Source organism: Coenobita brevimanus, chromosome 103 (assembly GCF_032717465.1).
Source record: "Coenobita brevimanus isolate Jiangsu-jjx chromosome 103, ASM3271746v2, whole genome shotgun sequence".
NCBI lineage: Eukaryota > Metazoa > Arthropoda > Malacostraca > Decapoda > Coenobitidae > Coenobita > Coenobita brevimanus.
The window spans coordinates 5,488,748-5,514,620 of record NC_137056.1 but is presented as its reverse complement, the minus strand read 5'-3'; the positions used below and the strand labels follow the sequence as shown (position 1 = coordinate 5,514,620).

General features: G+C 42.2%; 1 protein-coding gene across 1 annotated transcript in view; it reads right to left on the bottom strand.

Annotated features, from left to right (window-relative positions):
* LOC145415575 (dynein regulatory complex subunit 11-like) overlaps window positions 1-25,873 on the bottom strand; it is an 87,622-nt gene that overhangs the window by 8,780 nt on the left and 52,969 nt on the right. The window contains exon 15 of the mRNA XM_080284795.1: window positions 21,731-21,832. Coding sequence (XP_080140921.1) covers window positions 21,731-21,832 — 102 coding nt within the window. The remainder of the gene's footprint in view (window positions 1-21,730; window positions 21,833-25,873) is intronic.

The window sequence follows — 25,873 nt, the reverse complement described above, 5'->3', positions numbered from 1 at the left end:
ACTGTCTTATGCAAAATATAATACCATATCACATACCGTATACATGCATGCAAACATGCAAGCGCACACAAACACACATACACACACACAGGAACCCAGCCTATTGTGATTATGAAAATGAATATGTGAATGGTGGTCCCGTCTGGTAAAAGTGAAAAGTGTGCAGATTTTGGTCCAACAAGAGTATAAATTACAATGAAAGTGTAAAGTTTTCATAGGTTGCATTATGGCGGAAGGGGGTAGCTCTTTGTTTACACTCAATGGCAGAGAATTTGAGGGCTTTACTGACAAGGATAAGGGCGAAGGAAGTGTTAAATTGAATCTAACAAGAGTTGCAGGACTGGAGAAAATGGCAGAGAGGAATGTCCAGGAATTAAAGGAGGTATGGTTAATAATTAAAGAGTTACAGGAACAGAAATTAGAACAGGATAAAGAGATTAAGATACTTAAGGACAGGTTTGATAAAGTCTTTTCACGCAGTGCTGACCAAGAAAGGCAAGTTACGGAATTAAAATTGAGTAATGAATCTGTCTCTAATGAAACAAAACAGCTCAAGAAGGAAAATAAGAGGTTGGAAGAAGAAAGGGACAGGATGAAAAGTAAACTAGATGAGCATGAATCAAAGTCAAGGATGCATGATGAACATATTAAGGAAATCAAGGACCAGCACAAGGGGTGGAAGAAAATCCAGGAGGAAGGAAATATAAATTTGAAGGAGATTATAGAACAAAGAAGCAGGGAAAAGGTGGAAAAGGAAGTGGTTAGGGTACCAAGAAGTAGGGTATCTTTAGTTAGGGATGCAGCAGACAAGAAAAAATGGGTGATAATTTCAGGACTAAACAAAAAACGGATGACAGTAAGGTCAGAAAGGGAAAGAGAAGAACTGAATAAGGCAAAAGAGATATTATCAGTAGTTATGGAGGGTAACAATGAAGCTCAAGAAGAGACTGAAGAAGTGTTTAGGGTAGGAAAGTACGAGGAGGGAGGGGCAAGGCCACTTAAAGTAAAGTTTAAGTCTCAGGCAATAGTAAATGAAATTATAAACAGAACATGGAAATTATCAGAAAAGGAAGAGCTGAAGAATGTTTGGATGAGGAGAGATGCAAATGAGGAAGAAAGAGCTATGATAAAGGAGCTATTAAAGGAGGCGAAGGCAAAAAACGAACAGAGAACGGAGGAAGAGCAGACAGTGTTTTATTGGAGAGATATGGATCAGAAATAAAGGAAGTGGTACCGACGGAGAGAGGGAGAGAAGAGGAAATAAAGAACAGTGAAAAAAGTTGGAAAGTGGCATATACTAATGTTGAAGGTTTAATATCGGCAAGGTTAGAAAGCAACGATTACTTGAGGATTCACGAACCAGATATCACGTGCTTTATAGAGACCAAGTTCATCCATCAATCCATCATCCAATCCTACATTGCCCCATGAGGAGTGTAGGAGCCCGGGGCTAGGAAGATGGTCTTGGCATTTATGATGAGAGTGACCAGCCTCACTCATCCCTGAGTGGCATTATGTGAGCAATAAACCCCAACCACCCCTTGGATATAAACCTGCACCGGCTCAATCCGACTGGAGCGGAATAATTACCCACTAAAGCACCAGGCGCCAAAATTTGGTTATATGGTTACCACCCAGAATAGTAAATGGTTTCCTGGTGCACAGGAAACCATTTGGCTTGTCACTCAGTGTAGAGTCACCCACAGGCTGAAGGAAGTGGAAAGAATGAAGAAAAGAAAGACAGAAGAGGGAGTGTGAAGTCACCCGTAGGCAGAAGGACAAGGAAAGAATGAAGGAAAGAAGACAGAAGAGATTGGAAGGAAAGAAGGATGGAGAGGAAAGGGCAGACACCAGAACAGCATTACATCGAGTGAGTGGATGGTGATTAAGAGAGGATATTGACATCCATATGGGAGATGGCAAATACAAATTGTGGAGAAGAGACAGAAAAGAAAAAATGGGAGGAGGAGTGATGATAGCAATGAAGAACAACATCAGTGTGGAAAATGTGGAACTGGGAAAGGGTAAGGACGAAGCGATAAAAATGAAACTAGAATCCGGAGAGAATGGCGAGAGACATCGCAGTGGTATACATTCCCCCTAAGACAAGGGTATTGAAGGACAATGAATATCAGGAGATGTTGTCAGATATGGTTATCTATCTCAAAAAAGTGATCGAGAAAAGCAATAACATAATTATGAAGGGGGATTTCAACTGTAAAGAGGTGAACTGGGAGGAATGGGACTTGGGAAGCAATGAAGATTCTTGGGGCACTATATTGTTAAATTTTTTGCAATGAGTAGTGTAATGACCCAATGGGTCAAAGAGGAGACTAGATTCAGAGGAGACAACACGCCAGCAAGATTAGATTTACTATTAACTAAAGAACCTGATGTAGTTGAAAATTTAAAATATCAGTGTCCTATAGGAAAACGTGAGCATGTGGTCACTGAGTTCCAGATGATAAAAGGGAACGTGGTGCCAAGAGATGAGTTTTATAGACAGGGAAGATACAACTATGGGAAAGCAAACTTTACAGGATTGAGGACATTTTTCAAAAATGTGGATTGGAGAAAATTCAGAGAAACGAGAGAGATGCAGAAGAAGTGGGATATCTTTCTAGATATCTATAATTTGGGAGTAGAGAAATATGTTCCAAGAGTAAGTGGGAAAGCAAACAGGAAAAAGGATAGGTTTAAAAGAATGTGCATGATAGCAAAAAAGGAAAGAGACATAGCATGGAACAAATGGAGAAAGAGAGGTAATAATAAACCAAAGGAAGAATATAAAAGAACTGGAAATGAATATACAAGAATACGCAGAGAGGAAGTGAGAAACTTTGAAAAAGGTATAATTGACAAATGTAGGGAAGAAACCAAATTGTTTTATAGATTTGCTAATGGCAAATTGAAACAAAAAGAAGGAATCGCCCAACTTAAAGCAGAAGGAGAGGTCTATAAAGATGCAGCAATGCAAGCTGAAATAATGAGAACAAATGTTTCCAATCGGTTTTCACTAAAGAAAGGGACTTTGTGGAGGGGGAGGGTGTGACTAGTAATGTAGTGATAAAAGACATTAAAGTGGAAGTGCAGGAAGTGTATAAATTACTGGAAACTCGAGATGTAAGGAAAGCCCTAGGACTGGATGGAATCTCTACCTGGGTACTGAAAGAGTGCAGAGAACAACTGGCAGATAAGATTCATGATTTAATTGTGTGTTCTCTGGAAGAAGGGAAAGTGCCTCGGGAATGGAAGGGGGCCTATGTGGTACCAATTTATAAGGGAGGAAACAAGGAAGAACCCCTGAATTATAGACCAGTGTCCCTGACCAGCGTAGTTGCAAAATTATGCGAGAGAATCCTGAAAGACAGATGGATAAAATATCTGGAGGAGACGAACATATTGGCTGAGAGCCAGTTTGGATTCAGAAGTGGAAGGTCATGTGTTTCCAACTTGTTGATGTGTTACAGGAGAGAGACAGCTGGGTGGATTTTGTGTATCTAGATCTGGAGAAAACCTTTGACAAGGTACCCCACAAGCGACTAAGGTGGAAATTCGAACACATAGGAGGACTGAATGGAAACATCCTGGAGTGGATGTGTGACTTCTTGAGAGACAGACAAATGAGGACAGTAGTAAAGGACAAGATGTCCGGATGGAGGGAAGTAACAAGTGGAGTCCCACAGGGCTCGGTGTTAGCGCCAGTAATGTTCCTGATTTCTGTAAATGATGTGGTAGATGAAGTGAACAGTTATGCAAGTCTGTTTGCTGATGATGCAAAGATCCTGAGGAGAGTAGAAGTAGAGGAAGACTGTAAAATGCTGCAGGAAGACCTGAATAGGATCCAAGGTTGGAGCCAGATGTGGGAAATGAAATTTAATGCAAAAAAATGTAAGATATTAGAAATGGGTAAGAGTATCAAGAGGCCATCACTGAATTATATGATGGGTAATGAACCAATAAAAAAAGTGAGAGAAGAGAAAGATTTGGGAGCGCTGGTCCAGGATAGTTTGTCACCGGAAAAACACATTAACAAGATAGTTAGAGAGATGTACAATCTCTCGACTAACATATGAGTGGCATTCCATTACATGGATGAGGAAATTATGAAAAAATTGGTAGTGGCCATGATCCGCCCCAGGTTGGAATATGCGGCAGTAGTGTGGTCCCCACACAAGAAGCAAGACATAAATAAGATCGAGAGAATACAAAGAACAGCAACCAAGATGATCCCCAGCCTGGCAGATCTGTCCTACGGAGAGAGGCTGGAAAACCTGGACCTGCCTACACTAAAAGAAAGGAGACAAGGGGAGACATCACTGCAGTGTTCAGGGCCATGATGGGAATAGATAGAATTGATAAAAATGATCTGTTTGTATGGGATGGGAGAGTAACAAGAGGATATGGAATGAAACTGAAAAAGCCAAGTTGTTTGAAAGATATCAAGAAATATAGCTTTCCATATAGATGCATAGACCTGTGGAACAGCCTGGACAAAGAGATCATCCAGTCTAAAAACTTAAACGAGTTCAAAACAAAATTTGACTTAATGAGAAAAAGAGACGGGACCCCACAAGCGTAGTTCATTTCCTGCATATCACAACTAGGTAAATACACACACACACACCAAGAAGCACTACAACAAACAGGTCTTTGAAAAGTCAATGGCTGATTTGTTTCTTTGTTTGGAGATCATGGACACACCTACAGTAGTGTGGCTCAGTCACTATTAACTAACAGACATAAGCACAGTGGTTAATGAGGGCACCACACATTCTCAGTGTACTGTAGACTGTCCTGTATATGGAAAAAAAAAAACCAAGTCATGTCAAAACTGTTACTAACTTAATTACTTCGAAAAGCTTGCTAGAATGACCCTGTAGGTTCAATCTGCTCCTTAGTCCTGGACCTGTACTGGAGACCCGTGTGGAACTCAGTTTCCAGTGATTTTCTCACTTGGATTGGTCTAATTAGCCCCCAGTCTTGCAAAATCAACGAGGTGTTCCCGTGCCAGGTGGAAAGTTACCGTGCTATGACCGTCATCTTGGATTTCACCCTTCGGCTAGGGGTTGAAGCATAATAATGTATTCTTAACAGCTGGGCTAGAATCATGTATAATACCACTTTTTCTAGGTTTTCTAGCACAAGCAATCCATTTCTGTGATTATTTTCTGTTTGTGACCTCATCCTGACCTTAAGGTTAGGATCATCTACTTGTGCTTCTATGGTCACCTAGTACGTTTCATCTGGCTGACCTCATCTTGACCATCAAATTCAAAATGGCCTCCACAATGGATTTTGTATTAACCCATGGATTGTAAGCCACAGCTCAGGCTGGGAAGCACCGCACTGCGAGCCACAGCTCAGGCTGGGAAGCAATACATTGCGAGCCATAGCTCAGGCTGTGCTAACCTTCCAGTGGCCATGCATCACTGCTCACTACTCCATCCCTAAGCAAACTTATGCATGGTGGTACACAGAGATGGAGAGAGAGAGAGCTTTTTTTTCACAAGATGATGCCCTGGATGTTTATCTTCAATTTTATAATAAACAGAAACTAAAAGATATATATTTCTTGTTTCTTTCACTATTCAACCCCTACGCAAACTTATGCACAGTGCTTTGCAATGACAGAGAGAGAGAGATTCTTTTTTCACCAGATGATGCCTTGGATGTTTATCTTCAAGTTTATAATAAACAAAAACTTTTTTTTTTTTTTTTCACACCACGGGGTAGGATAAAAAAAGGTAATTGCGCAATTCATGGATTAATAATCCTTCATATCGGAACTTAACTTATGACTGGAGCTGGCAGGGGCGGATCCATTATTTCCAGTAAGGGGACCCTCCTGATGAAGGCGAAACCTGAGTGCATCGCCGAAGTCTGTATCGGGGGACTAGGCAGGCCTGGGATCTTCCCCCAGGAAAATTTTGAAAATTATAGTGCAAGTGCTCTACAGTAGATGAGTTTTCCTGCAATCTGCAGAGATATTTCTAAAATCATCAGTCTGCCAAAATAAAGGGGTGCACACCCCTCACGCACCCCCTGGATCCACCTATGTTTTTTTTTTTTTTTTTTTTTTTTTAAATGTCAGGAAGAAGGAATCAAAGGCCACAAGCCAGTAATAACTGTTCCCTCCAAGAGAAAAACAAAATACAAGAGACAGCCAAATTCAAGATCCGATCATTTCGAGATGCCTGGACACACTGCGTTTGAAAGACTGGAGATCATAGGAAGCAGGAAATACAGACAGAGGGAGACAGTTCCAGAGTGCACCTGTTGCATAAATGAAGGACTGGGAGTAATGGTTAACTCTTGCATTAGAGAGTTGGACAGGAAAAGGGATGATAGAGTGCTGCTAGACGGGTTCTATGCGCCCGTCATAGAGGTGGAGGAATACATGCAGATAGTTCAGAGGAGCAGTGACCATTGAAGTAGCGACAGAAAAGAGATAAAGATGCAACAGTGCAGCGAAGAGACAGAGGTTGAAAGGAGTCAGTAATAGGAGGAGAGTTAATGAGATGAAATGCCTTTGACTCTACCCTATTGAGAAGAGCTGTATGTGGGGAACCTACCCACACATGAGAGTTGTACTCTACACAGGAGCGGATAAAACCCATGTATAAAGTCAACAATTGTGCAGGGGTAAAGAAGGAACGGAGTCAGCTTAGCACACCTAATCTATTAGAAGCAGATTTTACAAGAGATGTAATATGATCTTTCCAAGACAAGTCCCGAGTAAATGAAACCCCAAGCATGTTCAACGATGATGCAAGATTAAGCTGAATATTATTAAACATTAGTGGGTATACCTATGGAAGGTTTTATCCGGCTGATAGGTGTAAGAACTGAGTCTTTGATGCATGAAAAACAACAAGATTATTTTTTCCCCAGACAGAGATACAAACCAAGTCAGACATTAGGTGTGCCATAGCCCCATCCCTTGCTTGTTAAAGTAACTGTTGAGATGGATGTTGCAGGAACTGAATGGAAAGGTGAAGGGTGGAGTCAACAGCGTATGAGTGGATAGGGTTAGATGTACAGCTTAGAAGGTCACTGATGAATAAAAGGAAGAGAGTTGGTGATAGGACAGAGCCCTGAGGAACACCACTGTTGATAGATCTAGGAGAAGAATGATGGCCGTCTATAATAGTGGCTATAGAACGACCAGAAAGGAAGCTAGAGATGAAGGCACAGATAGAAGAACAGAAACCATAAGAGGGCAGTTTGGAAATTAAAGATTTATGCCAGACTCGATCAAAAGCCTTTGAGGTGTCAAGTGCAATGGCAAAGCTTTCGCCAAAGTCCCGAAAGGAGGATGACCAGGAGTCTGAAAGGTAGGTGAGAAGATCGCCAGTGGAGCGTCCCTGACGGAACCCATACTGATGATCAGAAAGAAGGTTGTGATAGGAAAGATGTTTTAAAATATTTTTATTAAGAACTGACTCAAAAATTTTTTAGATACAGGATGTTAAAGCAATTGGACGATAGTTAGAGGGTTGGGAATGGTCACCCTTCTTTGGGACTGGCTGAATGAGAGCAAACTTCCAGCAAGAAGGAAAGGTATAAGCTGATAGACAAAGGCGAAAGAGTTTGCCTAGGCAGAGTGTAAGCACAAAAGCACAGTTCTCGAGAACAACAGGAGGGATTCCATCAGGCCCATATGCCTTGTTAGTATTGAGGCTTGTGATGGCAGAAAATACCTCAGCTGAAGAAATTTTAATGTCAGCCATGAGGAAGTCAGAGGGAGGAAGTGATGGAGGAACAGCATTGGAATCGTCTAAGGTGAAACTGGAAGAGAAAGTCTGAGTGAAGAGATCTGCTTTATCAGTAGAAGAAATAGCTACAGAGCCATCAGAGTACAAAAGAGGAGGGAAGGATGATGAGGTAAAGCTGTTAGAAAAGTTTTTGGCAAGGTGCCAGAAGGAGCGGGAAGAATTTGAGTTGGAGAGTTGAGAGCATTTAGTACGGATGAAATTATTTTTAGCAGAGCGAAGAACAGACTTAGCACGATTCCTGGCAGAATCATATAAAAGATGTGATTCAGGGGTGGGTTAGCTCCGGTACCTTTTATAGGCCCTCTCCTTGTTGCGGACAGCATTAGAACAAGCGTGATTAAATGAAGGTTTTCTTGCATTAGTCAAAGGATATGGGAAAGGTATGTAATGCGTATATTAACCTAACTCATTTAAAGTAGAGTTATGATGACTACTTATGGAGATTGCCATCTATCAGTGCTTCTGTGAACTAATTTTGATCTCTTTTTTTTTGTAATCTCTGGTGTCCGACCACCGATTATTTACATAGCAATACCTCAGCAACATGAGGTCACATTCTGTCTGACTCGTCTGTCTATGATGATGAGTGTGTGGTGTACAGAGGTCCCACACATGCTGTGAGTGATACATCAATTTCTTCTGTGTGGGACTTGGAGAGACAGAACATGACGACAACTGGCATGACACCATCCACTTCGTTGTTCAATCTGAGATTATGCATCATTTGTCAGAATGATGACAAATCACTAGTGACTAGTGGAATAACTGGCCGTAACAATGTGAAATGGGCGGCAGATAACCGTGACAATATTGTCGAGAATGAAGGGAATGAGAAGATATTTGCGTTTCACAATACGAACAGATGTTACAAGAATTATACACGTAAGAACAAACTCAAATCAATCTATGGCGAAAGTAAAGAAGTGGATGAAAAACCAATGTCGTGTGAGACCAGTACCTCAACCAGTCAGCTAGGCACTGAAAATCACTCAGCCCTGAGCACCAACATTCCTTGAGCACCATTGAGTACTCAGAAGGACCCCAGAACATTAACATGTGTCATATGTGGGCAGATCACAAACAAGAAAACCTATGAGAAGTACAGAGTTTCTGGGTATGAATGTGCTGCCAAACTCACTGAAGCTGCAAAACATAACCTGGAGGCTGTTTATGCTAGAATTGCAGACCGGCTTAGAGAAACAATGGATGGCTCTGTAAAAGCTGTCATAGCTGCTGATTTGTATTGCCACGCCGACTGCCTCTGAATGTACACATTCACATACACATACAAACGTAACACCAAAATTCCCGCAACAGATAAACCAGTCATCACTAACATCAAATGTGTCCTGTTCTCTCATGCCTTGCCATTTATTGATCAGTTATTGATCAGGAATGAGTCCTGTACATTGAGCGATATGGTGAAGTTCACTACTAGCCTCTTGGAAGAAGGCGAAGAGTTGAGATGTGTCTTCCAAAACTGTGATATGAAGGAGCTAATCATCTCCCACTATGGAGAATCCATCATAATTGCTCTAAATTCTCAAGTGAATGAGTCAGATTTAGTATTTTTCGCCTCAGTCACTGCTGCTGAACCGGCTGTGAAACAGAAAAATCTTGACCAAATAAAAAGGGTAGCACTTCAATTAAGAAAGCTATTCATGGATGCAGACTCTGGTCTACAGGACAGTTTCTGTGACAGTGCAGATCTAAAAGCATTATGGAAGACAACACTGATCCAAGTCTCTCTCCTTACATTCTTTGCCACCCTCTTGAAGATTCCCAAACACAACCTCTTTCAATCCAGACCTGGGGACCTGGAGGACCTTCTTCAGGCTGTTGAGGATGAGGAGGTTGACCAGCACGCTGCTGAAGAGCAGCCAGAACAGGAACAACAAACATGGATCAGTGACCACAGAGGCACACAGGTCCACTGTCTGTTCCAAATCCTTGTTTATATGTTGCACAACGGAAAGCAGGTAACACCTCTTCACGTGATGTTGGGACATGCAATTTATACAAGGGATCAAAGTAACACACTGATCACTGCACACAGCAGAGTTGGAGCCTGCTCCTGCTACCAGCGTGTAAAGTCTGCTCACAGTCTTCTGGCAGGATATGTTATTAAGTCATCTGATGATGGAGAAACACCCATCCCAAGTACAGTAAAATCCTCATTATATCAGACTAATTGGGGACCAAGCCAGTCCGAAAAAAGCGAAAGTCCGATAAAAGCGTCATCTGGACTCCCCCCTGGACTTCCTCCTCCTTTTGTTATGCACAGAAGTTGCTTGTCATTCATTCATTTATTCTTTCTCTCTCTCTCTCCGCACTGGGCACTTCCATTTTACTTCATATATTTTTTTCACCGTTGCCACCTTCATCTTCACCTTCCCATTCATTTTTACCTTCACTTTCAGTTCACTTTGACATTCACATTCACTTTCATATTCACTTCCATGCTCACTTTCACTTCACCTTCACACTCACTTTCACTATCACTCATTTTGAATTTCCATTTCACCTTCAGTTGCAACCTTACTTTCTCACTTTCACATCTACCTTTCAAATTACTTTCACTCACCCTCACTATTGCCTTCTCTTCTTTTACTATCACATTCACCTCCATCTTCACTCAAACCTTCACTTTCACCTTCACTTTCATTTTCACCTTCACTTTCAACTTTTCTTTCACCTTCATCTTCACTTTTACATTCATTTTCACCTTCACTTTCACTTTCACCTTCATTTTCTCCTAGGCTTTTATTTTCACCTTCATCTTCACTTTGACATTCATTTTAACCTTCACCTTCATTTTCATATATTTTCACCTTCACTTTCACCTCCAACCTTCACTTTCACTTTTGACCACTTTCACCTTCACATTCACATTTACTTTCATCATCACCTTCACTTTCACCCTCACTTTCACCTTTGCTTTCACTTTCTTTTTTGGCTTCACTTTTGCCTTCACTTTCACATTCTTTTTTACTTTCACCTTCACCTTCACTTTCAACTTCCACCTTCACTTACTTTCACTTTTGACTTCACCTTCGCCTTCCCCTTCACTTTCACTTTCCACCTTCAATTTCACTTCCATCTTCACTTTCACACTACCTTCACTTTCACCTTCACTAACCTTCATTTTTACATTCACTTTCATGTCTCTCTCTCCCCCCCCCAGAGAGAGAGAGGGAGGGAATATAGGAGAGAGAGAGGAGGGACCAAAGTTATGCCTATCTCCCTAATTTGTTTATGTCAACGGGACGCCACTTAATTCCTGTATTTATTCTCTCTCTCTCTCTCTGTTGACTTTGACATTCCATATTCACTTCCGTGCTCTCTTTTACACTCATTTTCACTATCCATCTATCTATTGCCAGACGCCTCAATCCCATACGGAGTGGCCACAAACAAATCGCCTCCACATTGCACTGTCCCCCATCATTTCACTGCCCTGCTCCCAACTCACACCCTCCTCTCTCATATACAGTACCTCTCCACTCCATCCCTCCATCTCATCCTCAGCCTCCCCCTCCCTCTCTCCCCCTCCACCTCACTCATATACACTCTCCTCGTCAGTCTCTCACCCTCCATCCTCTCCAAATGGCCAAACCACCTCAGTGTCTTCCTTCTAGCGCTTCCTATCACATCCACATCCACACCACAATGCTCCCTCACATCCTCATTTGTCAGTCTGTCTCTCCATGTGACTCCACAGGCTCCTCTCAAATAACTCATTTCCACTGCTCTCACTCTTGACTTGTGTCCTTCCAACAACGTCCAAGTTTCACTTCCATATGTTAGAGTTGGCAGTGCTGGGCAGGTGCACAAACACTTGCGCAAAGCGTAATTGCGCACCCTTGCGCTCCGGTGATATCGTTTGCGCATTGCGCACCGGACGAGATTATGCACAATTTTGCGCTTGCGCACATGAAAAGGCAGGTGTGCAAGCGCAAACTTAGTTGAGCTAGAACAACTAAATTTGCGCTTGTGCACCTGCCCTGTGGTTTGCGCACTGCGCAGTCCAAGGGACACGTGGTCTTTCAGGGGACGTGTGGTCTTGGGAGCTTCCCGCATGGCTGGACAATGGATGGGAGAGGCTGGAGCGGGTCATGAGGGTGGGTTGGTGGGGGGAGGTGGGAGGGAAGGGGGTAGTAGCATTTCTTAATATGCTTCAACAGAGATAATGTATTTTTAATATTTTTTAAATTATTATTATTAGTAAATAATAATAAATATACATTATTTTTTAAGATTAGCATATGCAATTCCTTACAAAAACCATTAAAACGTATTATTTAAATCAATATCCACAGCCTAATAATTTATTAGGCTGTGGATATTTGATTTAAATACTCTGTTTTCATGATTGTTTATTTTTTGTAACGAATTATATATGCTATTGTATATTTATATTGAATTATTAAATAAACTGTCTTGACAAGACAAGAGAGAGAGAGAGATAAAGAGCATTATTCTGTGAGAGAGAGAGAATAAATATGGGAATGGCAAAGGAGCGTCCCTTTGAGTGTGGAGATAAGGCATAAACTTCGTCCCTCTTCTCTCTCTTATTCTCCATTCCTTCCCTCCTCTCTCTCTCTTATTCTCCATTCCCTCCCTCCGCTGTCGGAGAGAGAGAGAGAGAGAGTTGATGATACAGTAATCACGTGATCTTTGCCAATGCCTTGGTAAATATAGGTTGTTTTTCCCGGACAATGACCTACTATACCTAAGTCACCGCGGGTGGTGGGCAGGTTGCTAATTTAGTAATTTATTTAATTATGCCAATATATATTTTACAGTAATTCCCACAAATATATGCAAATGATTTGCACTAGCGCTTTGCGACATTGCACAAGCTAAATATTAGATGTGCACTTGTGCAAATTAAAAATAATAGAAAATAATGATAACAAATAAAAGTAAGTAAGTAGGTCTACCTATCTATTGCCAGATGCCTCAATCCCGTTTGGGGTGGCCACAAACAAATCGCCTCCAAGTCGCCCTGTCCCCCACCATTTCACTGCCCTGCTCCCAACTCACACCCCCCTCTCTCATATACCTCTCCACCCCATCCCTCCATCTCATCCTCGGCCTCCCCCTCCCTCTTCCCCCCTCCACCTCACTCACATACACTCTCCTTGTCAGTCTTTCACCCTCCATCTTCTCCACATGGCCAAACCACCTCAGTGTGTTCCTCATAACGCTTCCTATCACATCCACATCAACACCACAACGTTCCTTTATATCCAAATTCGTCAGCCTATCTGTCCATGTGACTCCACAGGCTCCTCTTAAATAACTCATTTCCACTGCTCCCACTCTTGACTTGTGTCCTTCCAACAATGTCCAAACTTCACTTCTGTACGTCAGAGTTGGTATCACAATACTGTCATGTAGTAACTTTTTCACTTCCATGCTCACTTCCCTGTTTCTTATCACTGCTTTCAAGGAACCAGCAACCTTTCTTCCTTGTTGTACCCTTTCATGCACTTCACCCTCTTAACTTTCATCCTTACTCAACACACTACCCAAGTACTTAAACGTACTCACATTTTCCATTTCCTCACCATCCAACCTTGCTGTACATTCACTGACTTCACCTCTCTCAAAGACCATCGCTTTGTTCTTCCCTACATTCACCTTCAGATTCCGTTTCTTACACACTTTCCCAAACTCATCCACCAACCCTTGCAGCTCTCCTTCATTTTCACTCAACAACACAGTATCATTTGCAAACAACAGTACAGGGAGTTTCCAAACACTACCTTCTCTCACCAAGGCCACTCCAACATCCACTGCCCTACCTTGTACCTCTTTTATTACCCCATCCATGTACAGACTGAACAACCATGGAGACATGACACATCCCTGTTTCAAACCAAATTTCAAAGAGAAAAATTCACTCAGTTCACCATCCACACGCACTGCAGCCTTAGCACCATCGTACATACTCTTCACAGCATTCAACAACTTCCCATCTGCTCCATATATTCTTAATACTTTCCACAATCCTTGTCTATCCACCCTGTCATATGCTTTCCCCAAATCCATGAAAGCCGCATAAAACTTCTTTCCCTTCTCTAGAAACTTTTCCATGAAAGATCTAACGATGAATATCTGATCTACACAACCTCTTCCCTTCCTAAAGCCTCCCTGTTCCTCTCCAACTAATTCCTCTGTTATTTCTCTGACTCTGTCAATAAGTATCCTACCATACACTTTTCCTATTACACTAAGAAGACAAATGCCCCTATGATTACCACACACTTCTTTTTCCCTTTTTCCTTTGTACAAGGGAATAATTATACCTGACTTCCAATCCTCCGGGACTCTACCTTCCTCCCACACCAATCTGCACATCTTCCACATCCATTCTATTACTATCTCTCCCCTAAGCTTCAGCATTTTACCACACACTCAGGGCTCTTGTTTGATGAGCTACAGCTCACAAATGCGGGCATTTTTTCCCTTCGGCAAACAAATTTTACATGCAAGTCGCCTTCTGGCGAGGAGAAAATACTGTACATCCACTTCAAAACCCAGTAAACTACAAAATAAGCAAATCTCACTTAAATGAACGAAAAAGCACGTCGTGATCGATTATTAAGTCTTTCCTTGTCGCCATTGTGAATGTTTAAATCCTCATTATATGATTCTAATCATCACAATGTGTAAATAAATAAATATATTTATTGCTCGTAAAATATTTCAGCTCGTAGTCAGTTTGGCTACTAAAAATTAATTTGGCTCGTAAATATGAAACCTTAGGAACCAAACAGCTAGCAACCATCGGCAAGAGCCCTGACACTCAATCAATTCCTGGGGCTTTCCCCAATTTGATTTTCTTCATGGCTTCCACAACTTCTATCCTACTGATTTCTTCCTGTCTTCTCACCTCCCTCCTCCTCCCATCCATTCCCCAGCCACTTATACTCGCATTACTTCCATCCTCTATGTTCAACAATTCCTTAAAGTGTTCCCTTCATCTGCTCACTCTTTCTCCCTTCTCCACTAGTAATCTACCATTTTTATCTTTCATTCCCCTGCTAACTTCACTGCCACCCTGTCTTACTCTCTTCACCTCCTTCCAAAACATTTTCTGACAGTCCCTCCACTTTACACTCAAATTCCTTCCAAATTCCTCATCCACTCTCTTCTTACTCTCTCTTACTAATCTTTTCACCTCTCTCTTCCTTTCTACATATAACTCTCTCTTCTGCCTCTCAACTTCTTCCATGCCCATAGTTCTCAGCCATTCATTGTATGCTTTCTTCTTTTGTGCCACAGCCTGTCTCATTTTCACAATTACTTTAATTTTCATTTTCAATTTCACCCTCTCTCTCTCTCACTAGAAAGACAGGGAGGAAGGGAAGGAATGGAGGAGGAGAGAGAGAGAGAGGAGGGACCAATGTTATGGTGTCTCCTATCTCCTCCGTTTGTTTGTTTATTCGTTTATTCCAAGAGACGGACTGCTTCTGGCTCTACTGAACTTTTCCTGATGCATAGGAATTTAGTCCACTTGGCTCCTTGAGTCCGATAAAAGCGAATTCCGCTATATTGAAGTCCATTATAGTGAGGTTTTACTGTACCTTCATGTAATCTGACTCCACAATGGGAGGCATGGACAACTCAGATTATGCACACAGGTCATCACTATCTGACAGTGAAGGGTCCCATTATGCCACCCTGGTATATTTTCAGGATTCAACCATTAGACAGCACAAACCTCCAGTTTCTACCACAGGACTGAACTGTGCTGACTGTATCCTCTAGAACAAGTTGCCATGTCAGGGAGTACCCCCTCATGTCATGGCAGTGATTTGACCTGTCCTGCCACCACTCATGATGCTTCATCGTGAAAATAAGGAGGCTAAATTATCTGATACAAAGACTGCTTGCGATAAACTTGAGAGGAGCAAGGTCCTGATTAGCCTATTACGTCTGGGTGCACCAGTAGGAGAGTCTCACATTTGGGCTGCTATCCATACACTTGTCTCATCAGTAGTGGTGCTGCAGATGCATGTTGGGTTCCTTCTTGTTATACCACAACCTATCACTGAACATGCCACAGTCAGGCATGAACAACTAAACCAACAATCAATGGCAGTATGGTGTGACAAAGAAGTATTCAGCATATCCCTGGACATCTGCCTTTCAGAGCCAGAGCAGTACAGAGATTTGTTCATTGGTATGGGCCCTTTTCATCGGATTTGTGTCCTGCTGAGGTGCCAGGGCAAACTGCTTCGAGGTTCTGGCACTGATGATGCACTGGTCGAGTGTGGGGTGTTCGGACCAGGAGTGCTGGAATCAGCACTGAATGGAGGGCATTATGTCCGGGCTATTACTGGTATGTTGATCGTAGACGATCTGATCATGTTGCTGCAATGGCAGATCTTCTGGCAACACAAGGAACAAGCTGCATAACCAGTGCTAGAAAAGGTGAAGGCTCTGTCAAATACACCGGCTGCCAACAAGTGTTGCCCAGAGCAGTTCAATTCCCTGACTGAGCAGACAGACGTACTACAGAAAGATTTTCTTGAATTTGAAAAGGGGTCTGAGGAAAGGTTTGATGTTTGTCAGTTTCCTGTAGCCTGGTTGCGGATGGTTGCTGTTGTTAAGAATGCTGTGGTTTTGGACATGGAAGGCAACAGGAATCTACTGGCTGCCACTGGTGAGATTCTATGCCATTTTTTGCAGAATTTGACTGTACAAACTACTGTACTTATGGTATGGGTCTTTGTACCTTGATCAGATGAAGACATTGGAGTTCACTCACCCAGAACTAACCTGCCGATTTGCCACAGGCCAGCGGGTTGTACAAGATGGCCCAGGGTACTTTTGTGCTGTTGGCTGTGACATGAAAGTGGAGAAAACTATTCAACATGTCTCCATGGGTCCTGATGGTCACTATGTGGTGGGTGCCACCTGCAATGCTGCTGCTATGGCAGAGTTTTAACTCCTCTTCCATGAGATTGGTCTCTTGCAAATCTTCTCAGTCTCCTCAAAACCAACACCATGATGCATCACAAGGAATGCAGCATTCAGCATGACCTCAGCAAGTCTCACCATACCCCATTTAATGAAAATGTGGCAAAACTTCTTGGCTATGTTCAAGTTCAACAGAACCCATATGATGTCACTGTCACAGTTCGTGTACCACTGCACAACATTCTTACCATGCAAGCGGTCAACCAAACAATCTCCAAATGCCTGCTCAAGTGCTTAGAAAATGGTGAGCAATAGAGATGTATTGGATAACCACATCCACATCCACATCCGCATATGCGGAACATCCACATCATTTTTTAAATCTGCATCCGAATCTGCATTTACATTTGCGATAAAATTAATATCCTCATTCGCATCTGCGATTTATGGTAATAAACATCCGCATCCGCATCCTTACCACACACAAAGAGGATGTGGTGGATATACAAAAAGAAGATTGAAAAACAAGAACTGGCAGGGCTGAACGCTCCTTATCACTCCGTCATTAAATGCAGTGTGACCATATTTAGCATAATTGTGCTTAATTTTACCATATTTCTCCAGAAAATCATTGGTTTAGCATAAAATTTAACATACTGTCAAACTGTTCACATTACCAGGGAAATGTTGTCCAATAAACGCTCACAAACATGATTAGTTATTAATATGATGGTTTTTGTCACAAGAATAGAGAATCAGTGACGAATTGGATATCTGCATCCACATACGCAGAACATCTGCATCATTCTTAAATCTGCATCCGCGTTTGTGATAAAATAAACATCCGTATCTGCATCCGTGTTTGTGATAAAATAAACATCTGCATTCGCATCCACATCTGCATCCGCATTTGTGATAAAATAAACATCTGCATTCGCATCAACATATGCATCTGCTTTTGTGATAAAATAAACATCCGCATTCACAGCCACATCTGTGATTTAATAAACATCCACATCCACATCTGCCGATCTCTGAATTACGACATCTGATACATCTCTAGAGAACGAGTGTACAAAGACTACAGGGAGGAGAGGCTAGTAGACAAAGCTAAAAAGATCAGCACCACAATATCAAAGCGGATGCTGCCATGCTTTTATGATCAACCACAGATTGCAAACAAGGCAGAGGACATTACAATAGTGAATAAGATGTCCACTAAAGACATTGTTGAAGCCCAGAGGAACGTGGAAATAAAAAAAGACCGGGGAATGCCTCTTGATGAGATTCTTTCTCATAATCTGCTCACGTCATCTCCATTCTTTGATGGGGTCCTTCCAATTCATGTGGACAAGTCCAAGCTGGTATATGAGATCAAGCCTGGACTTGACTTGAATCAAAAGAGCCCACATGAAAATCTTTCTAGTCATGTCATTGTTGACTTCATGTCAAAGACATGGGCAATGCCATTACCAGACTTGGAAACTCTCAGTGAGGTAGTCAAAGCTATAACTGCACCATCAGCATGAATATGTCACCAGGCAGAATTCATGCATCTCATCCTTGACAGTTATGCTGAAATGTCACTAAGGGAAGGAGAACACTTGAAACACAGCAAGTCAACTTCAGGCATTGACATTATTGGAACGAATGGCAGAACTCCCATTCCTCAGCAACTCGATATGTTCTGGGGCCCTGACGAGAACAAGAGGAATCTCCAGCTACTGGTCCGAGAAATGATATGGGAGCCTGAAAATAGAGTTGAGCCTGCCATCATTGCAGGTGCTCTGGTGAGTGATGGTGTGGTGCTTCAAGCCATCACCGCTGCTGGTGAAATCCCAGAGTTATTGACTTGGATTGAGGAGGCAGATGCCAGACTCATGGTGCATATAAACTAGGATGTTCAAGAGAAGAATTGTGAACAGACTGTAGTAGAGTCAAATGACACTGACACATTTGCCCTGCTTCTCTGCTACACACCATATTTCCAAACACTGGGGTTGAAGGAAATCTGGCAACAGTATGGAACTGGTAAGAAATGCCACATGTTGCCACTACTTCAAGCTGTCTCCAAACTGGGTGCTGCACTAGCCAAAGTGGTGATAAAAGCTCACATCCTCACAGGCAATGACTGTATGAGCAAAGTTGGTACCAAGCATGCAGCATTAGCCTGTGCTCCAGTTCAATACCTAACTAACTTTGCTGAGACAGATACCTTGTTTGAGGAAGATGTTGCACTAGCTGAACAGTTCCTGGTCCGTGTATGGGTCGGTGTCCGGTCAACACCAACTGTCACCACCTTCAATCAGCTGAGACTGGAAGTGTACACCAAGTCTGCATGTGCTATTGTAAAGCTCCCACCTACAAGCAGTGTCATTAGAAGCCACATCAGCTGAGCAGCACATCTTATCAACCATGCATGTCATCTTCTTGCAAAATCTCATGAACTGGAGGAACCACTTAATGCACAGGACCATGGATGGGAGGTCAAATTTGGAACCCTTCTACCATGCAAGGGCCTGAAGCCCTAGCCCCCTCTATCATATGTATTTGCAATTGTTTGGCCAAATGTGACACTTGGCACTATGGATGTCATGCTGCAAAAGTGAAATGTGTATAACACTAATCCCTCAATTATCCGACATAATAGAGCCACAGGCATGTCCAGGCAGTAGCTCCATCCAGATAAGTGGACTTCCCTCCTGGTCCTCATTTGACTTTGAAAGCCAGTGTAAAAGGTCACTACCATGCATCATACAACACTTGTTCCTGTTGTTTAACACTACTCTTCTTGATCAAACAGATCTAAAAATGCAGTGGGCACACAAAACATAATAGTAAAATGGAATAAAATCATTGTAAAATAGAATAAAAGCATGGTACAGCACAGTAGGCCAGAATAAAATCGGTCAACACTCACGATTCGACCATCCCGCATCAATCTTACCCAGGATTTCCTGCTTCTAAAGAGCCAACACTACCCTCTTCCTTTTCCCTGGTGAAGGGGCCATCATCACACACCCTAGGAAGAGGCATGCAAGGAATAGCAAGGCCAGAAGCAGGCTGGGAACAACCACAAAAACCACCACATGCACAACTACAACAAATGTTTACATTGCCTTGTGGGAGCTGAGACTGAGCGAGGGGTTCTCTGGCAGACATAGGGTAAACTACGGTAATCAGCCGGACACTGTGGTGCCACTGGGCTATTCCCGCCCTTCTGGGCAGAAATTTTTCGCATGACCATAGTTTCCAAATGGATGCCAACATTTTGTCTGGACAGTGGGAAAAAATGTACAAATAATGGCTTGGAACAGCCAGATCACAGCGTCCAGGTAACAGATTGCCCAGGTAGTGGTCATCTGGATAATTGAAAGATTACTGTATACTGCCATGGGAAAAAGGCAACACTAGCTGTAGAAACTGAATATTTGTCGGTACAGTAGTTTAGGTACACTCGATATTGCAATGAACTTGTTTTGAAACAGGTACGTAAGGCAACCCCAGAAACTGTTTTCACATCCCACAGAACCTCTCAAAGGTAGTAATTGGAAGTTGTTGTTTTTTCCCATAACGTCAGCATTCACCCTTTGTATGCAAGGGCCATCTTAACTTTCAAGGTCAGGTCTGGTATGTGCAATACAATAACCTCACCTCTAAAACTTTTTCTTTTCCATTTCATTGTGGGCATATGCCAAACAACCTGTTCCTCAAAGCCCAACAGTCCTACATACTATACACCTCCACATGTTACCACTTTGGTAATGACACCCACCATCCAACTGAATATATGCTAAGGCTGTCTCATAAAGGACTGGTGTATTGGTATTATCTGTGGCGTTTTTATATGTTGGCAGGTCATATGGTACATCAGTAAAGTCTGCTTTTAACAAAATTCAAATCCTTATACTGTTCCCTGCCCCAGTCAGGATTTGGACAGGCATCCACTGGGTCCAGGCAAAAGGGGTAATATGGATTGGCTACTGCAAATATGCTATTAGAGCATGATGGCATAAAAAAAAGTTGAATACTGTAATGACAAAGTATGTAAATTACTTAGTTTATTTACCTGACTATTTCCAGTGACAATAAAATAAAATAAAAAATCTATCTATCTATCTATTGCCAGACACCTTAATCCCGTAAGGGATGGCCACAAACAAATTGCCTCCATGTCGCCCTGTCCCCTGCCATTTCACTGCCCTGCTCCCAGCTCACACCCCCCTCTCTCATATACCTCTCCACTCCATACCTCCACCTCATCCTTGGCCTCCCTCTCCCTCTCCCCCCCTCCACCTCAATCAACACACCCTTTGTCAGACTCTCACTCTCTATCATCTCCACATGGCCAAACCACCTCAGTGTATTTCTCCTAAAGCTTCTTATGACATCCACATCCACACCATAACACTCCTTCACTTCCTCATTTGTCAGTCTGTCTCTCCATGTGATTCCACATGCTCCTCTCAAGTAACTCATTTCCACTGCTCTCACTCTTGACTTGTGTGTGTCCCTCCAACAAGGTCCAAGTTTCACTTCCATATGTTAGAGTTGGTATCACAATACTGTCATGCAGTAACTTTTTCACGTCCATGCTCACTTCCCTGTTTCTTATCACTGCTTTCAATGAACCAGTAACTTCCCTTCCTTGTTGTACCCTTTCAAGCACTTCACCCTCTAAACTTCCATCCTTACTCATCACACCACCCAAGTACTTAAATGCACTCACATTTTTCATTTCCTCCTCATCCAACCACACTGCACATTCACTGATTTCATTTCTCTCAAAGACCATAACTTTACTCTTTCTTACATTCACCTTTAGATTCTGTTTCTTACACACTTTCCCAAACTCGTTCACCAAGCCTTGCAGCTCCCCTTTGTCTTCACTTAACAACACAGTATCATCTGCAAACAACAGTACAGAGAGTTTTCAGACATTTCCCTCTCTCATTAGGGCCGCTCCAACATCCACTGTCCTAAAAAAATATACCACTGAATCTAAAATGACAACTCACCTTAACACCACGTTGTGTAATGAGGTGACGCCAGAGAGATGCACGAGCACTGAAGGTTGGTCGTGGTACCAGCACAATTTTTTGGTACACTGATGACAGTGACTGCAATACAATAGAAATATTAATAATAATGTATGGTACTGGCGAGGGGTAGGGGCACTCTCCATCCCCTCACTCAATGTAGTGCTGTTCTCAGGTGACTGCCCTTTCCTCTCTTTCTTCATTCTTTCCATTTCTTTCTTTCTTTTCTTCATTCTTTCCTCTTACTTCTGTCTATGGTGACTCTGCACTCCTCCATCTGTCTTTCTTTCCTTCACTCTTTCCTCTTCCATCTGTCTATGGGTGACACTATACTGAATGACATGCCAAATGGTTTCCTGTACACCAAAAAACCATTTACTACACTGGGTGGTAACCATATAACCCAATTATGGCACCTGGTGATATAGTGAGCAATTAAGACACTCCAATCAGATTGTGCCTGTGCAAGATTGTAACCAAGGGGTGGTTGGGGTTTATTGCTAACTCAGAGATGAGTGAAGCTGGTCACTCTCATCTTAAATGTCAGGACCAACTTGCCTAGCCCTGGGCTCCTATGCTCTACATAGGGCAACACAGGATTAGATGATGAATGAATGAATGAAATGAATTAATAACAATAATAATAAAGTAATAATATCAGTAATGTGCTTAATACCATCACAATAAAGCAGTGATAGATACTTACTTACACAAGCTGGAACCATGGAAGAGCTGCATTTACACATTTTACAACTGAGGAACATATGAGGCATTTCATGGAAGAAGGACCAACCAACCATAAGCAGGGTTTGGAGAAAAATGCATTTAAATTTTGAAAGTTAATATCTGTGTAATGGCACTCAATTTTCTTTGTTAACCCATCAAAAAACTGGCAAATTAACTGAGTTTCAAATTATACCAGGTGCATCCACCCTCCATCCAATCCTGTGTTGCCCCATGAGAAACGCAGAAGCCCAGGGCTAGGCAAGTTGGTCCTGATATTTAAGATGAGAGTGACCAGCCTCATTCATCCCTAAGTGGCATTATGTGAGCAATAAACCCCAACCACCCCTTGGATATACACCTACACACTCAATCTGGCTGGAGCGACTTAATTACCCACTAAACCACAAGGCGCCATGATTTGGTTATATGGTTACCACTCGGTGCAATAAATGGTTTCCTGGTGTAAAGGAAATCATTTGGCTTGTCGTTCAGTGTAGGGTCACCCATAGGCAGAAGGAAGAGGAAAGAAAGACGGTAAACAAGACAGAAGAGGAAGGAAAGACGGAAGGAAGGAAAGAGCAGTCACTCGAAAGCAGCACTACATCAAGTGAGTGGATGGTGAGTGCCCCCACCTACCACTAAAATATATACAGTATATATATATATATATATATATATATATATATATATATATGTATATATATATGCGTATACACTCAACCCTTGGCTATCACTCCCAATTGGCCCGTTATGGCTGTGCTATAGCCGAAACCATGATAGCCGAATTGAAGATCATATGGTAATCATTTTAATTGGTGTCATGACCTCAATATTTACCCCTAAGATACCTTTTTTGTCCCACATATTAATATATATGTGTCTAAAAATGAGCATGTTTTATGATGTGATCACGATTCTTATAAATACCCCTCACAATTGATTTACTGATGTTATGTTTCTTCCCCACACTTCGCTTGGTCTCACCATTCTCTGTAAGTTTCACATTTCCAGTTTATCTGCATAACTTAGGTTCTTCCTCTTCTTTATTTCCCTGCCAGGTGCCACAGCATTATGTTGGGTGATGGTAGGGGGACGGGGAGGGGGTACGTTGGCCATGGTCATATCATAAAAAAGGTTATTGTTCTCGCTATCACTGTTCACAGTCTGAGGGCGCACACTTGAATGGTTTGGCGGACAGGAGACTAAGTCGGGCGGACAATCAGTGCTCGGCTGGTGCTGACGTCACACGACCAATCACGGAGTGAAGCTTTTGTTGGCTGGGCGGAGCACTGGAGCCTGGCCTTTTTGAAAATTTCGAACATATGCGGTGCGCAATAGCAGGCATTTAGTGCATGATAAAGGTATTTGGGAAGTTTTTTATATAGGCGTGATAGCGAGATACACTACAGCGGAACCCATGATAGCCAAGGGTTGAGTGTATATATATATATTCTCAATAAATAAGTGAAATTTCCATATAAAAGTCCCATTTGGGGGGCATCATTATAGTTATGTCTGTAAATTAAGCAATTAAATTAACAGGTAAGAGGTATCTGATGTCATACTCACAGGCCAAGAAGTGCCTCACTGGCTAGGAGGCATTTGCCCAATGGCCTTTCATCCTCTCCCATGGGAGCCCTGTCCACTGGACCAACTGAATGCAACAGGGTTGAATGTTGGAGGTCCAGACAATGAACTCTCGACTGTGCTAAAGACCAGTACAGTGGAACCTCCCAAATCGCAGCCTTATGAGACTGAGCACACGCCACAATTTGAGAATTCCATGAGTTAGAAATAACTAATCTCATGGGGAAAATTGTTTATGGGTCTGTCACCTTGGAAAAGTTGCCCCCTCTTACCCCCAAACCTATATCAAAAGGGTCACCAGCAAACACAAACAACCTGGAAAAGAAATTAGTAAAGGATATATAATGGGAGTGAACAATACTGAAAGATTCTTACCTGAATCTGACTGACAACATTGCTTGAATGGACAGGGGAGGGGGGAAGGGTACCGAGGTTTGAGGCTGGCTATGGCCTCTCAGCACGAGGCGAGTGTGTTGCTGTCTTATGCTGACACCTCTGTGCTGCTTCCTTCTCATCACCCTACCTCAGGGACCCCTCAAAGTCCTGTGTGGAGACAACGGAAGCGGTGTCGTCGTAAGAGTCGTCGATTCGTTGAGATTAATTCTTCAATGAACGGGTGCGGCCTTTCCATATTTTCTATTGAAATGAGTCTTTCACAGGTTAATTGTTACTATTCCTGGATTACCACAGCTACTGGGCATTTTCATAAACATACCTCTGAAAGCTATAGCATTTGAATGTGTGGTACACTAATGCATCCTGTCAGAGGGGTTGTTGGTAAACAACATGGCCAGCTGGAGAGATCGTTGGTAAACACTGCTGCGGGCGACCTGCTCGTTTCCCTAAATACCCCAAAATAGGTATATCTTGTTTTCTCCATTCACTTTTTGCAGTCACAATTCAACTGTTAACAATCTGATTGCATATGTACCAAAACTGCTTAACTTGGGATCGTGAGTTTGTGATAATATAGGTGGAATCAATGCACCCATCTGGTAAAAATTACCTCACTGAGTCCATAACGGTGGGCAACTTTGGCTTTCTTCTCACCACCTTCAATCCTTATTACATCTAACTTTTGGGTGTACGTTCACATTGGCTTCTTCTTCTTCCTCTTCCTCAAAGAAGTTGTAGGCTTAGAAGGGTTCTGATCAGCCATGGTAACAACGGAAAAAAAAAAAAAAAAAAAAAAAAAAAAAAAAAGCTTCTTGTAAACCACACTAGAACCACAGGCTAACAATGGAGAGAAGACAATGCACTAAGCCGGGCACCGGGGTGTCATGCGTGTGCGTCCTTCATGTTTGATGTGGGAAGGAAGTTGTAATTGGCTTATAGTAAGTGTTATGCTTGAATATGATTGGTTTAGTATTTGCCATGCTTGACTATGATTGGTGTACACCTGACAAGGTGTGCAGGCTTGAGATAATGGTGGCATGTAATACATTAAGCATCAGAAAAGCATCACTTCTGAGGCTGCATTCGTGAATTTCATTAATTTTTGCTAGTTACCGATGTATTGCAAACTGCTGATTAGATGATGATGATGATGATGATGATGATGATGTAGATGATACTGCCGAATATTACTGTATATGAATCCGCTCTTTAGGTTCGCGTGATTTAGGAGATTCCATTGTACTGATTTCTTTGGGGCAAAAACATGCAACCTAGGTTAGTTGGCCCATCTGCCACTGAATGTCTTATATTCACTCAAGGAAAGGAAGGTTCACTACTATAAGTCCACTTATCAAAAAGGTCACAAAATCATAGAAAAAAATAAATGCAAGGACCAAAACCTATACTGTACTG